Below are 13,594 nucleotides of genomic sequence, written 5' to 3'. Positions count from 1 at the left end.
TTTGGAAGTAATTTTTCTTGTTACGTTTTACTTATTTATCCTCCCCCCCCCCCTCCCCTACCCATCCCTCCAAAATAAAATCTCACCCCGTTTCTATTTTCCTGCAAGCAATGTCTGTCTGTCTCAATGGTTCTTATCAAAAATGAAATCTTATTCAAATTGAAAATTGGTTTTAAATTTGGAATCATTTCTACAATAATTTAGTGTATATTGTGAGGGTTGGTGTGTGTGTAGGGTGGGGTTGGGCGAGATAAAGATTTGAATTAGTAAGGGATGGAGTGGAGAGGGGGTCCTCATCCCCCAACAAAACTTGTAAAATGTTTGATCTTATTTTACCGAAATTGGGACAGATTTTGACTATTTGGTTTGTTTGCCCTCAAAGATTTCATTTCAAACAAGATTGATAAAATACATAGAAGTGAATCTTTCTTAACAGTGAAACTTGCTACAATATAAATGCTGGAAGACACCTTTTCTAAAGTAGCTTGTTTGAGTTCGTTTTTATGATCATACGGTAAAGGGTTCCTTAAAAATAGGTTCAAGGGAAAATACAAATTTTTTCTGTCCAAAGAACGCTGGTTTTAGCCCTTTTTTTAAAGTGTTGGGTGTAAGCAAATATTTCCACTGTTAGTTATGCAAAAATATGTAATTATTTGTGCTTACTATTTTCCCCTTCTGCAGTATTTACACACATAGGAACTATAATTCTATAAATATAATCGACTTGAATTGTTTAATATTTTGTGCTTTACTTTAAGAAAAGCTTACTATACTTTATTTAAAATGTAAGCACATTTAATGATTAAAACGAAATTTTTCCATAATTTTAGAACATATGACCTTACAAACGAATTATTGATAATTACACTGATAACTTGCCTAAGAATTTGCTTATGGATTAGCGAGCAAAATTTAAAGAAATAAACATATATAGATTATTTTTTGTTGAAAATATGCCCCTGCTCATAGGTATTTATAATGGCATGGGAAAGTAATAATTGGAAAATATTTAGGAACACAGGAAAAGTAAATAGAAGTAATTGTTGGATATTTGGTTTGAGAAATAGTTATTTATCGCATCGTTTTTTAGATTGCTTTTCGCGGATACTAGAATGAAAAATCATAAGATTAAAGCGAGTTTTGTTAACCCAGAGGGACCAAAGGCCCGATTAAACAAAACTGGTATCAATTTTATGATTTTTATTTTATTTTTATTTAAAAACTGTCTATAATACGATGCTAAACATGATTTTTCAGTTTACACACCATTTTATTGAAATTTTAAATTCCTAAAATAACATTATTAGAAGGTTCTGCAGCGGCGAATTTACTCTTGTGGTAGAATAATCATACTAGTGGTACGGCGGCAGAGCTTGCCTAATTTGTAGATTTAGAAAAAAAAACGCTTTAAATATATTGTCTAAGGCTGAAAAAATAATTGTGGCTGTTGATTCCTTAACTTGTCATGTGAAATGCATCTAGATATTTTCTTTTGGTTTTCAACATGAAACTTAATTGAATAAAAAATTATTTAATTTAATTTAGTACGATATAAACGCAGGTTTTTAACAAATCGACAAAATAGTAAAATGTGGTTTATTCCTTTTTTTTGTGTTGATTAGTATATTAACCATTCCCTTTCTCTATGTTGCGCATCCTCTTTCCAATAATGTAATTGCAGAATACTCACATCTTCTTCAAGTATTAAACATATTATTACCCAGTAGTCATAAATATTTTTAGCTGAATATTCAAATAGTAATGTCAAAAAATTAAGTTTTATTATGACCTTGGGTAACACAGAAAAAAAACAAATGTTGAGCTGGGCATCGGTATTTTTTTATTGAACTATATTCTATGTTTATATTTCCAAAAAAAAACATATTTTATCGGGAGTTATAAAAGATCAGATCTAAAATTTATCAAAAGTTTTTAAAAATTGGATTGATTTTTGAAGTTTTTTTTTAAATATACATAAACGAATTCAAAAATGTTCAAATTTTAAAATTTTAAGTCAAAATAAATATAAATATGTTTAATTCAGTAATGTTATCTTTATAATTTTAAGTATTTGTGTGCCTTATAAATATATTTTTTAAGTTAAGTATAGACTTTAATGTACTTACATAATATTTTTTGTTTAAGATTCAAATGGAGGAATTCAGCGTTGGACGATTCCAAAGTCCTCATGTGGGTGGCTGTCCTGATGGATATCTCAAGATTTTACAGGTATAGTTTCATAGTCACCATGTGGGTGGCTGTCCTGATGGATATCTCAAGATATTACAGGTAGAGTTCCATAGTCATCATGTGGGTGGCTGTCCTGATGGATATCATAAGATTTGATAGGTATAGTTATGGGTCCGTGGTATGTATTGTATATGTGGTTATGTTAAAATATTACTTTAGGTATTTCATATATTATAAGATTCTAACGGCGAAAGCATCTAAGGGCTTTATTCAAATAGGTAAGTAAGAAGAGGGTAGAAAAATAGCCTAAAAACATCACAAGATTAAAATAGAATAACCTAAAACAATCTCGGAACCTATATGATTCTGAAATTTTTTAAAAAGAACAGAATCAGTTGCTAAAGTAGTTATTGACATCTTAGGCTTCAGATAAAAAAAAACTAATAAAAGTAGTAGAATCCAAAAACCCATATTTGTTGAATCATTGAATGTTGAATATTTGTTAATGTTGTTTATACGTATTGTTAAGCTTCTATTCTATGGATGTCATCATTCTTGCCCAATTATATTTCATGGCCATCTCACAATTAGAGCTTTAATGAATGTTAAGAAGGTTGAAACCTACTACTTGACTTCTAGATTCAAGAGTTTAATCTCCCAATTTCAAATCTATGTAAATGATTTTATTCATCTAACTGAACCATTTACAGTAGATATATTAGAGTGCCATGGCTCTAGCTTCAACATTAAAATAAATGAATAGAGGGGGCATGAGCTATATGTAATTCCCCACTCATGGCACGGACACTGTCCAGAATTTGTATATGATCTTTGAAATGAGTCAACAGCGTCGGAAATATAAACACAGCCTAGTCCCTATAAAAGAACAAAAAGCAATTTTCTACCAGATGAAAAGGGTCTCCATTTCTTGGGGGATTTAAATGTTTATTTCGGTAAATGGATATTACTACACCCAAATTTAAAAAGGAAAAGGGTCAAATTGCCAAAGTTTGATTAAATTCAAGGGGCCAACATATTTTTTTTTATTTAACACTCAAACTTTTTGTAATTTAACCAAGTCTTGAAAAAAACAATATTTTTTTATAAAAAGAAGTATTTAAATAATTAATCTTTTTCTAGATGCTTGTTTGCTTTTAAAAGTTTAAGTTTTCGTTAGTTATCTTGAGCTTTGAGAGTAAGAAAATTTTTGATATTTTGGTCCCATGATATTTCTTTTTTTACTAATTTTTCCTCACATGTTTTATCTATCAAAATTCCATCATTATAGTTATAAAAAGAAAAAATAATCGTAGAAAAGAATTGTGATTTTTATCTATTACATTTTTACAATTTTTTATATCCGAATAGATATTGTAAATTAGGATGCATTTGTGTGTGTGTGTTGGTAAGTGTGAAAGTCCTAAAACCGCATTTGAATAGTGGGCTTCTGTAGAAACTTAGATAATTCAGTTATCAAGAAGAACTTTATATAACAATAACTAATATAGACTCGGACCATTTTCATTTTTGGTGATTTTTGCAGTTGCGTAGTTATTGCATCATTTATTTTTTGACATGAGAATCACGTGAACAACAAGCTATCAATACTGAAACATATACTGCTTAATCATACCAAACTATAGACATCATTTTATAATTGGTGGCTATCTATAGAATACTAATTTTTTACTTTTAGAAAAATTTGGTCGTCTTTAGTTTGTGTTTATGTTTCCATGCAAAGTCTTGGTTCATCTAACATGGTGTTCTAGCTAGCAGGGAAAAAAAGCATTAAAAATAAAAATCACTATATGTAAGACTTGTAGATGAGAACAAAAACTATTAAGTATAAGAGTTTGAAGGTGTAAGAATAATACGGGCGTATGAACAAACCCTTATTATAGAGCAGCTGTTCATCCAAAATTGATCTTAAAACATTAAAAGGTTTTGCTATATAGGTAAAGTATAAGTTTTAAACTAAAGCTCATTTTAAATATAATGACGTCAGAGAACTGTATTCATGAAATATATTTACTTTCAATTTACACACTGCACCATTGTTCAGTTTCACTCTTTATCTGCCGCCAAGAATAAAGGGAAGGATATGTTCAAAGGGATAGTTGCACGAAATGCATTTGAACTTAATTTAGTGAAACGCATATTTTTAGTAGCGAAGCTACTCTATAATTCGAAATGTCTGTCCGTCTGTCCGTCAGTCTGTCCGTCTGTCCGTCTGAGACAAAGTGGGGGAAACGTGATTTTCTCGGCTCCTATAAAAGAAAGCTGAAATTTTTAGTGAAGATTCTATAACATATGCACATCTAATCTATACATTGTTTTGTCCATCCGTCTGTTATTTGGGGTGCTAGATCGATTCCTACATTTTCATGTTTTTCTGATTTTCTCAAATCCTTTTTAAGATAATGGGCTGAAATTTTCAGGGATTGCTTAAATTTACATTTTACATATTTTCCTTAAGTTTTATTACGATTTTTATATTAATAGGGGTGCTAGATCGATTCCTAGACTTTTAGGTTTTCTATTCTTTTCTCAATTCCTATTCAGGATTTGCGGCTGAAATTATCAGGGATTGAATATGCTCATATTCTACATATTTCCATCAAGTTTCATAAAGATTTGTTTATAAATTGTGGTGCTAGATCGATTCCTAGATTTTTAATTTTTCGTGCTTGAAAGGTTGCGTGATTTTGAAGTTTTTGTCATTTCCCTATTTCATTAAATATATAGGATGACACTTGTATATTGTAAATATATTCAAATATACATTCATAATTTCTGAGCTTCGCTACTTATGGATGCTGTCATCCTTGTTTCCTAGTTATTGGGTTAAACTACATTTATATGGCATATATTTGAAAGAATTTCATTTTCTACCACGTAGTTTTTAAAATAACAAGACTTGAAAATCGTCAAATTCTTTCAAATATATGCCATATAAATGTAGTTTAACCAATTAATCAGGAAAGAATATGCGGTTCACAAAATTAAGTTCAAATGCATTTCGTGCAACTACCCCTTTGTATAAATAGATTATACGGTAAGGACAATGGATGACTTAATTATCTCCCTTAATTTATTAGACTCATTCGTATTTGGTTGGTTAATTTTGGGAGAAATTGAGTTGCAGATTAATCTTAATTTATTTCTCCCATACTTACCCACTTCCCTTTGGTTACATCGCAAAAACAAGTTTACCTCAAAATATATCCAACATTTTGTCTAATAAAATTAATTAGCTGAATCACGGCACATGATTTTTCTCTAAGCTTAAATTAGATAAATAAATTTGAACCTTCTATAATTTAGACTGGCTTATGTAATTGAGCTAAGTGTGATGTATGCATTTATGTTTTCCAATTTTCATCATTACGTATTTTTATAAAAAGCATAAATAAATTACTTTAGGGAGATTAAATTTAAACAGGTTTTATAGTTTTCCTATTTTATATTTTCAAATTATTTTAATCTAATATAGAAATTTGGGGTATAGTCCTTTCCACGACATATCTCCATAAGGAGCGATTCTTCGTAATTTTAAAATGGCTTTTTATAGGTTATTTTAGGTTAGGTTAGGTTATATTGTGTTAGGTGATTGCCCCACAGGGTTAGGTAAATGGCCCCGCAGGGTTAGAGCCCCCCGCAGGGGCTAGAAATAGGAGAAAATCTACTGTGAAAAATACGAAGAATCGCTCCTTATGGAGATATGTCGTGGAAAGGACTATACCCGAAATTTGTTTACTATTATTTAGCATAAATTTGTGATTTGAGTGCTTTACAACAAACGTTTCTTAACCCCCCAAAAATTGCCAAAATCACAAAATTTAACCTCATCAATTATAAAATGTAGAAGAATATGCTACTTTTAATAAAAAACAAACATGAAAAATCCTGTATGTACTTTGTTTTAAAAAGGTACTATACATACATAAATAATTTTAAGTGGTGATTTTGTTTTTTTTTAAGAAAGGAAAGTTTATATTGAAATAAAAAGGTTTATTTCTAATATTTCCTTTCTTGTTTAATTTGGGGAGTTTTTTGCTTTATTTTTAATCCCTGCCGGGTGCCCTAATCCTGCGTTGCCCTACCCGTAAGTAGCTACATATTATTCAATATAACCAAACCTTACCTAACCTAACCTATCCCTTCTTTTAATACTAATTAAAGTCATTTGATTTTGTTACAGTAGTCTGAATATAATCTTCACATTTATGACTCAGTTTGTACCAACTCCCTGGTAACTAGCGGACGTATTGCTATCAAAATTTAGGTTACTTCTCCCTGTCCGTGGCGTTAATGGTTAATACTCTGTGTATGAATAAATTTGATAAATTGATTATACAAGAATATAATCAACACAAAAGAAATTTACTCATATATACTATTTTATAATTGTTCACAGTTATACAGGTTTATAAGCTGCAGTCAAAGTTGACCTAGCCAGGCGGTTATGGTTGTATAGATACAATTTTTTTAGATTTTAGATGTTTCGTGGAGGGGGGGGGGATGTTAATTTTATCAATAGATTTCGAGACCATTCCCCAAAAAATTAATTATTTTCCAACCCCTAAAAATTATATGAAAAGTTTTGACATTACGTCCTTGATACTAAGAGATTTAACCGTACAAAGTGGTAAAAAGTGTTTGAATCAATAATCTATAAAATATAAATTCTAAATTAAACCTTCTCCCACTCTTACTAAAACATTATATCTTACAAGCTAAACTTAGATTTAAGATAAATTTGAGGTACATACAGTAATGAAATAAATGAAGGTAGATGTAATTCATTTATAACTGTTTGATTTATCAGAATAAAAAGTAAAGCTACTCAAAAGACACCGTTATTTTCTAATAAAAAAAAGCCGCGTCGATAACATTTCTGATAATTTTAGACTATGCATAATTTGATACAGCTTAAATTTACCTTATAAACGAGAATTAAGTAAAAAAAAATAGGAGATCTTGATATTTTTTATCATTTTTATGGTGTAGTTGTAAACATTTCCTTGGCCTATACGAAGTTTGGGTATAGTCTCTTTCGTGGCAACGCTTCTTAAGGGGCGATCCTATGTTTTTTTCACAGTAGCTTTTCTCCTATTTCTAGCTCCGTCAGGTGGCTCTAACCCTGCGGGACCAATTGCCTAACCATGTGAGGCAATCACCTAACCCAATATAACCAAAACTAAAATAATGTATCATAAGCCATTCTAAAAATACGACGAATCGCCCCTCATGGGGCGTTGCCACGAAAGGGACTATTCCCCGAAGTTTCACTCTAAAACAAAACCATATCGGTTCAGTGGTTGGCGAGAAATCCTTTGCTTAACACAGACAGACAGACATTTTGTTACTTTATTATAAGGCAGCTACAATATTTAATATATATTTACTTTTAGGCCGTTGATAGCAATGGACGGGCAGACCTGGAGGCTGGAGGCCTTCACCAGGACGATGTGGGTCAGTTCTGTGGCAGTATTCATAATAAATCCAGGTATGATAACATTACAATGCATCGGGCTAGACTGTTCTTAAGTAATTTTAACTTCAGTAGACAAAGGCAACAACGCCTAAGATTTTTGAAAACAGTAAAAGTGTCTGACTATGACGTCAGAAAAAATTAACAACTAACCAATGAGAGGCCGCTATATATTTTACCATTGTGAATACTGGCTTCTCATTGGTTAATTGTTAATTTTTTCTGACGTCATAGTCAGACACTTTTACTGTTTTCAAGATTTTTAACTGACAATCGTGATTAGTAACAGGACCTAGCCTAAACTGCTTTATTTTATTACTTATAGTTTGTTTTATAAAGTAAAAAATCAGTAATCTTCTATTTAGGGCAGGGATCATCTAGCTTCAAAATAATTTTTGGAATGATTTCAGATTTTTTCTTGTTTATTAAAATGTAATTTTAATAATTTACTTTCTAGGCCCGTGTTCTTTAGCCGCGAGAATGATTTAGTTCTGTTGGTGAATTTGCACCAGTTCTGGTCGGATTCCAGGCAGCACTCCGGCTTCAGGGCGGCTTTCAGGTTCCAGGTCATTCCAGCAAACAGGTACAGAAACAGTCAACACTATTTTGTTTAGCTTTCCTTGCCTTTTATATATCTTTTGTAAAAATTCCCCTTTCTTTTTAAATGACTTAAATCATGATTAAGTTTTGCCATTTTTTAAGTTTCTTAAAAGAAATACAGAAAAATATTTGTAAACCTTTTAAATATTTTTTGTAAAATTTCCCTTCTTTTTAATTATGACTTAAACCCCCATCTTTTATAATTTTAGCATTTCTTTAGTTTATTAAAAGAAATACACTTTACTTTTTCTTGTATTTATAATTTATTGTTATTTTTTATCTATCGAAAGGTTTCTAAAGTTTCTAAAGTTTCTAAATAATCACTTTATAGTCTAATATCTTTTTTGCTCATTTTATTGGTTGTTTAGTAAAGTAAAATAACCAAAAATATATACTCAATAAAGATCAAAGATACTTTTCTTACAGGAATGCATATAGCTCTAAAACTGGACTAACAGGAAGATCCCAAAATAACGGCATCTATACAGGTATAAGCTACAGAGTAGACATACTTAATTGTAGCCTTTGTCTAAATAAAATGATTTTAAAATCCAAGAATTTAAATTTTGAAGAATATTGATGATATTTTTGCTATATTTAAACGGCGTAATTTTTCCTCTTTTAACCAATCTAAAACATATCAAACATAACTTCTTTCTTTTAATAAGAATCTATTTGAACGTCTATTTCTTTAAATTTACATGTTTGCATTCTTTTAAATTTTATCATGCTTACAGGGCGGCTTGTTCATGGAAGCAACTGTGAAGTGAAACTGACCAACTGTAGCAGACAACAATGTTTAGTTAGATCTCCTAACTATCATGGAATATATAATAGGTAAATATATTATTACAGGAAAAGTTTTTCGGAGAGAAATAGCAATGATGTAAAAAAAAAGATTTACTTAACTCTCTCAGACCAATACAATGGGGGTGCAGCACTAAATTTTTATCCGATCAAATTTTTAATTTTGTTTGTACATCAAGCCTTACATGTTTCTATGAGATGTTTTTTTTTAACTTTTTAGACTTTAATATCACGTTTGAAAAATGTTCTCTTTGTGATTGTAAACATTAAAAGCGATTTTTACTTAGTAATTATTGCTATTTTATGATTTTATCTTCCCCCAGATAAATCTACTACCTAAATTCAAAATAACATAATATTACCCCATTTGACTTTTAGTCCAATTTCTAATCCTCATTGAAAGTAATAATTCTAAAAATATGATAGCTATAGAGTTGCTTTGCATGAAAACTTGTATGCTTGCATGGACATGTCATATAGTTAGATGAGCATATTTTTCTAGGTTAATCTAGAAATTTCAGAGCAAAAGTTTAAGTTTCGCCAATTTAGTCTCCTAGTCAAATATTTAACCTAAATTTAAAGTTAAAATTTTAGGTTTTTAGTAAATACAACCAACGTTTTATATTGTATATTAGCAAAAGTCTCAGATTATACTTGTACTGTTTTTAGCAAGGGTATTTGACTTTTAGGTTAAGTAACCGACATTTAAATTAAAACAGAAAGAATTATATCAAGAGGCTTTTCAAAACAGTATTCATTAAAGTAATAAATTAAAGAGATAAACGAAAATAATTTTACATTAAATGAGAACAGTTTATTTTTAAAATACATTTTACAAACACTAAATTTTCAGATTGGAATATGTTTAGAAGATAAAAAATGAGCCTGAAACTTTTTATACCAACCTCAATTATTAGTTAAAATTCTTCACCTGACCAATACAAGGCTTCCAAACGAATTTTAGACGAATCGTTGGACTTATATACCTATATCCAACTACTTTGTTACATATGGTAAAAAATCATCTTTAACACTTTTTACCCATATTGATAATCCCTTTTTCTATGTTTGAAAAGTTGGCGTATGTCTCACTTTGCATTTTTATCCATTGAAGGAGAGATTAAAATCTTAATATATTTGCAAAAAACACATTTTTAAAATTTAAATAGATGTAGTGACATAATCAGTTGTGAAACTTCTGTTCAATTATTTTATAAGGTTTACTCAAATGGATATAGAAAATATAGACGTCATTTATTGGTTCGTTCATGCAGTAAGAGGGTAGGGTATGGGGTAAAGTGGGTTGATGAGTAATCGTTATTTAGTCAGCTGGGAGAGTAGATGGAAATCTGGTGCAATATGACGTAACAAAAAAAATTAGCCAATGAGAGGCCACTATAAATTTTACCATTGGTCAATAATGGCCTCTCATTGGCTAATTTTTTTTGTTACGTCATATTTTTTGCACCAATACTCACAGCATCCCTGCATGTGTAATTCCTAACTTTGCATGGTACAGGATTGCGCTTGTAAATGTAAATGGGCCAAGGCGTTCCTCCTAACTATTTGTTATGCTTGGGTTGGGGATGAGACTAGTTCCGATTGCCTCCTCGACAACGACCAGACGCATTTCCACAAGGATCAAGTGATGCTATGCTAAAAGAATGATTAAAATTCGGACATTTCTAGTAAATGGGATATTTATAAGATAAAAGTTTGCATCTTTTTGAAAATATGAGAATTTTAAGGTTGCAAATATAATAAAATTAAATGTTCCATCATAGAACAAAATCATGATTAAAGGAATAGGAAAATTGTATTTTTTCTTGAAGATCACTTTACGGTTTACTGCAAGTTACATCGCCTCTAGAGGCACTTGAGGAGGGAGGAGTTGAAGAAGATAACCCAATTATTATCATTTTGAAGAAAATAATCTAAAACCATCCCATATACAAGTTAAATAACCTAAAATCACACCAGAACTAATGTGAAGCTTTCCTAAAATAGAGAATTCAATAGGTTTAGTATTCGTCGAAAGCTTAAGCTACAGACCATATATTTTCTTGGAAAGTTGATAATACATTGAAAATTTCAAATTTATCTATCTTTGTAAATTTATTTTTTACTCTTTCCATGAAAATGATGCAATTTTTAAAATGAGAAAAGAAAACATAAGAATATACAATATACATAATTTAAAATTTTATACTTTAGATAAGAAAAGTGGAATAATTATCTATATTCTTTATATACTTTATTTATGTTAGATTATTTTAATCTTTCATTGTAAAACATTTGATTCGTGTATTTTATGACTATAATAATGTCAACTTTAAAAGTGGATAAAATTAATGAAGCATTGAAAATAATTTTAATAATTTGTTTATATTAATTTTAGAAACATGACGTGTACTCACCATATCTATGTTCTGCCCAGTGAAATACCAAAAGGTAAGAATTGTTATTTATAACATCGTATTATTATATTATACACAGTTTTCTACGGATAGTAAACTGAAAAATAATAAGATTATTTCCATTTTTGTTGGCCACTAAAATTTAACTTATTTTCTCGTATTCATTCGAATCCGGTGGATAGGAACCGATTCTCATCCATACGAAAAAACTATGTCTAGCATCGTATTATATCCAGCTTTCTACGAATATAAAAATGTACAATCGTAAGATTAAGACTAGTTTTAATCTTATAATTGTAAATTCTATATCCGCGGAAATCCGTTTATAATACGATGCGAGAAATAACTATTCTGTACATCTCTAACGCTCATTTGATGCTAATTTTTCTTTATTTTGATTTACATTCATTTACAATATTAACTAGAGCATTAAATTTAGGTACAATTATTTTTTTATGAACAATTTATGTTTGTGTCCAATTGATTTCTTTTACTTTGTTTCCCCATCAAGTCTAAGTAGTACTTAAAAAAAGTTTGTAATAAATCCTAATCTTTGAATACCTGTACCTGAGTAGAATTAAAATCAAACAGATTAAATTCCTTTGTAAGTACAAATTATTTGTTGTAATATTACAAGGGAAAATAAGAAGGAAAAAAACTTTTACAATATAAAGATTATTTCATATTCTGACAAAATTTATCAAAAATCAAAAGCCTTCTTCATTTTTTAAAGTCTTAACTTACGTTGAAATAATTTCTTTTAAAGTGCTTTTTTCGATTTGATTGTTTCTCATTTCAAACTTTAAAATAATAGTTTTTCCCGTATTCATTCGAATCCGGTGAATAGAAACCGGTTCTCATCCATACGAAAAAAACTATGTCTAGCATCGTATTATATCCAGTTTTCTACGAATTTAGAAATGTACAATTATAAGATTAAAACCAGCTTTTTTAGCCCGTGCCTTCGGCATCTCGGGGCTAAAAAAGTCGTTTATAATACGATGAAAGAAATAACTATTCTTTAATTTGCCTTTGCTTTTATTCCTAAAAATGACGCAATTTTTATCCCAATATTCCAATGAATTCTTCCCCCTCCCCCTTCCCTCTCTCCACAAGAAAAGTTTTGTGGAGGGGAAGGTGTTATCTAATCAAAGTTTGTTAAGATTTATTGATACAGATCAAAGTTTTGGTAAAAAGTGTAAGGATGATAAGAATGATAGTTATTACAAGTTTTACCTATTTTCTAAAGCGTGTATGCTAACACTTCTAATTGGAAGCCTTTTTTAAAATTTTTAAAAGACTGGAGTAAGAAAATATAAGGTTAGTCATGATTGTTTGTTTTAAAATGAAGAACCCAATCTGTTCAGTAGTTATATTGGATATCTAACTACTATATATATTAACTAGCGGCTTCGCCCCCAGCCTCTAGGGGCATTGCCCTAAGAGGTTTAATCAAACCAATTTTTCATATTTTAAAAGAAAAAATAAAAAAAATTGGGGGGGGGGGGGGGGGGGAGAAATATAACTATTTTAACTTTAGTTTTAAAAAGAAAAAAAATTTTGAGGAGTATTTTTAATTTTTAGGGGGGGGGTTCGGGGTGTCCCACCCCCCAAGAAAATAGTTATAAACCTTCCCGGGACCTTTGAGAAGCTACCCTGTAAACCTGTAAAGAAGAACCCGATCGGTTCAGCGGTTAGCGAGATCCTTCGCTACAAACAAACAGACAAACAGAAAAACAGACAGACATCGTTCTATTATAGATATTATTTTTATATACTAGGATAACTGAGGTCTACTGTCTATTAAATTAAATAAAAAATTTTCCTTATAAAAGTTTATTCTAAATATGAAATTAATGAAATCTGACAACCCGTATCTAAGCTTTTAAATAATGAAAATATTATAAAATTACCAAATTCCAGATAATTTTCATTTCTTGTTAGTTAAAAAATAAGTTTTGTTTATTAAAGACAGTTTGACTTTAAGATAATATTTAATCAACATTGGGGCGTTATCCTCTTAGAAATTTTTTTTTTATTTTGAAAATTTGAGTTTTAGGCTAGGGAGCCGAGCGCTGCGGCTAGG

At 30.1% G+C, this 13,594-nt stretch overlaps 2 protein-coding genes across 3 annotated transcripts in view; one reads left to right on the top strand and one right to left on the bottom strand.

Moving 5' to 3' along the window:
• Window positions 1-13,594, bottom strand: part of LOC145329619 (uncharacterized) — a 330,978-nt gene that overhangs the window by 204,125 nt on the left and 113,259 nt on the right. The gene's annotated exons all lie outside the window — the stretch shown is intronic.
• LOC145330717 (uncharacterized) overlaps window positions 1-13,594 on the top strand; it is a 90,922-nt gene that overhangs the window by 25,131 nt on the left and 52,197 nt on the right. Inside the window, exons 7-12 of the mRNA XM_080175383.1 lie at window positions 2,146-2,229; window positions 7,605-7,699; window positions 8,142-8,267; window positions 8,711-8,772; window positions 9,022-9,121; window positions 11,490-11,542. Coding sequence (XP_080031509.1) covers window positions 2,146-2,229; window positions 7,605-7,699; window positions 8,142-8,267; window positions 8,711-8,772; window positions 9,022-9,121; window positions 11,490-11,542 — 520 coding nt within the window. The remainder of the gene's footprint in view (window positions 1-2,145; window positions 2,230-7,604; window positions 7,700-8,141; window positions 8,268-8,710; window positions 8,773-9,021; window positions 9,122-11,489; window positions 11,543-13,594) is intronic.

This window comes from Acartia tonsa, chromosome 10 (assembly GCF_053477335.1).
Source record: "Acartia tonsa isolate MP-2025a chromosome 10, ASM5347733v1, whole genome shotgun sequence".
In the NCBI taxonomy this organism is placed as follows: domain Eukaryota; kingdom Metazoa; phylum Arthropoda; class Copepoda; order Calanoida; family Acartiidae; genus Acartia; species Acartia tonsa.
This window is presented reverse-complemented; position numbering and strand designations above follow the sequence as displayed.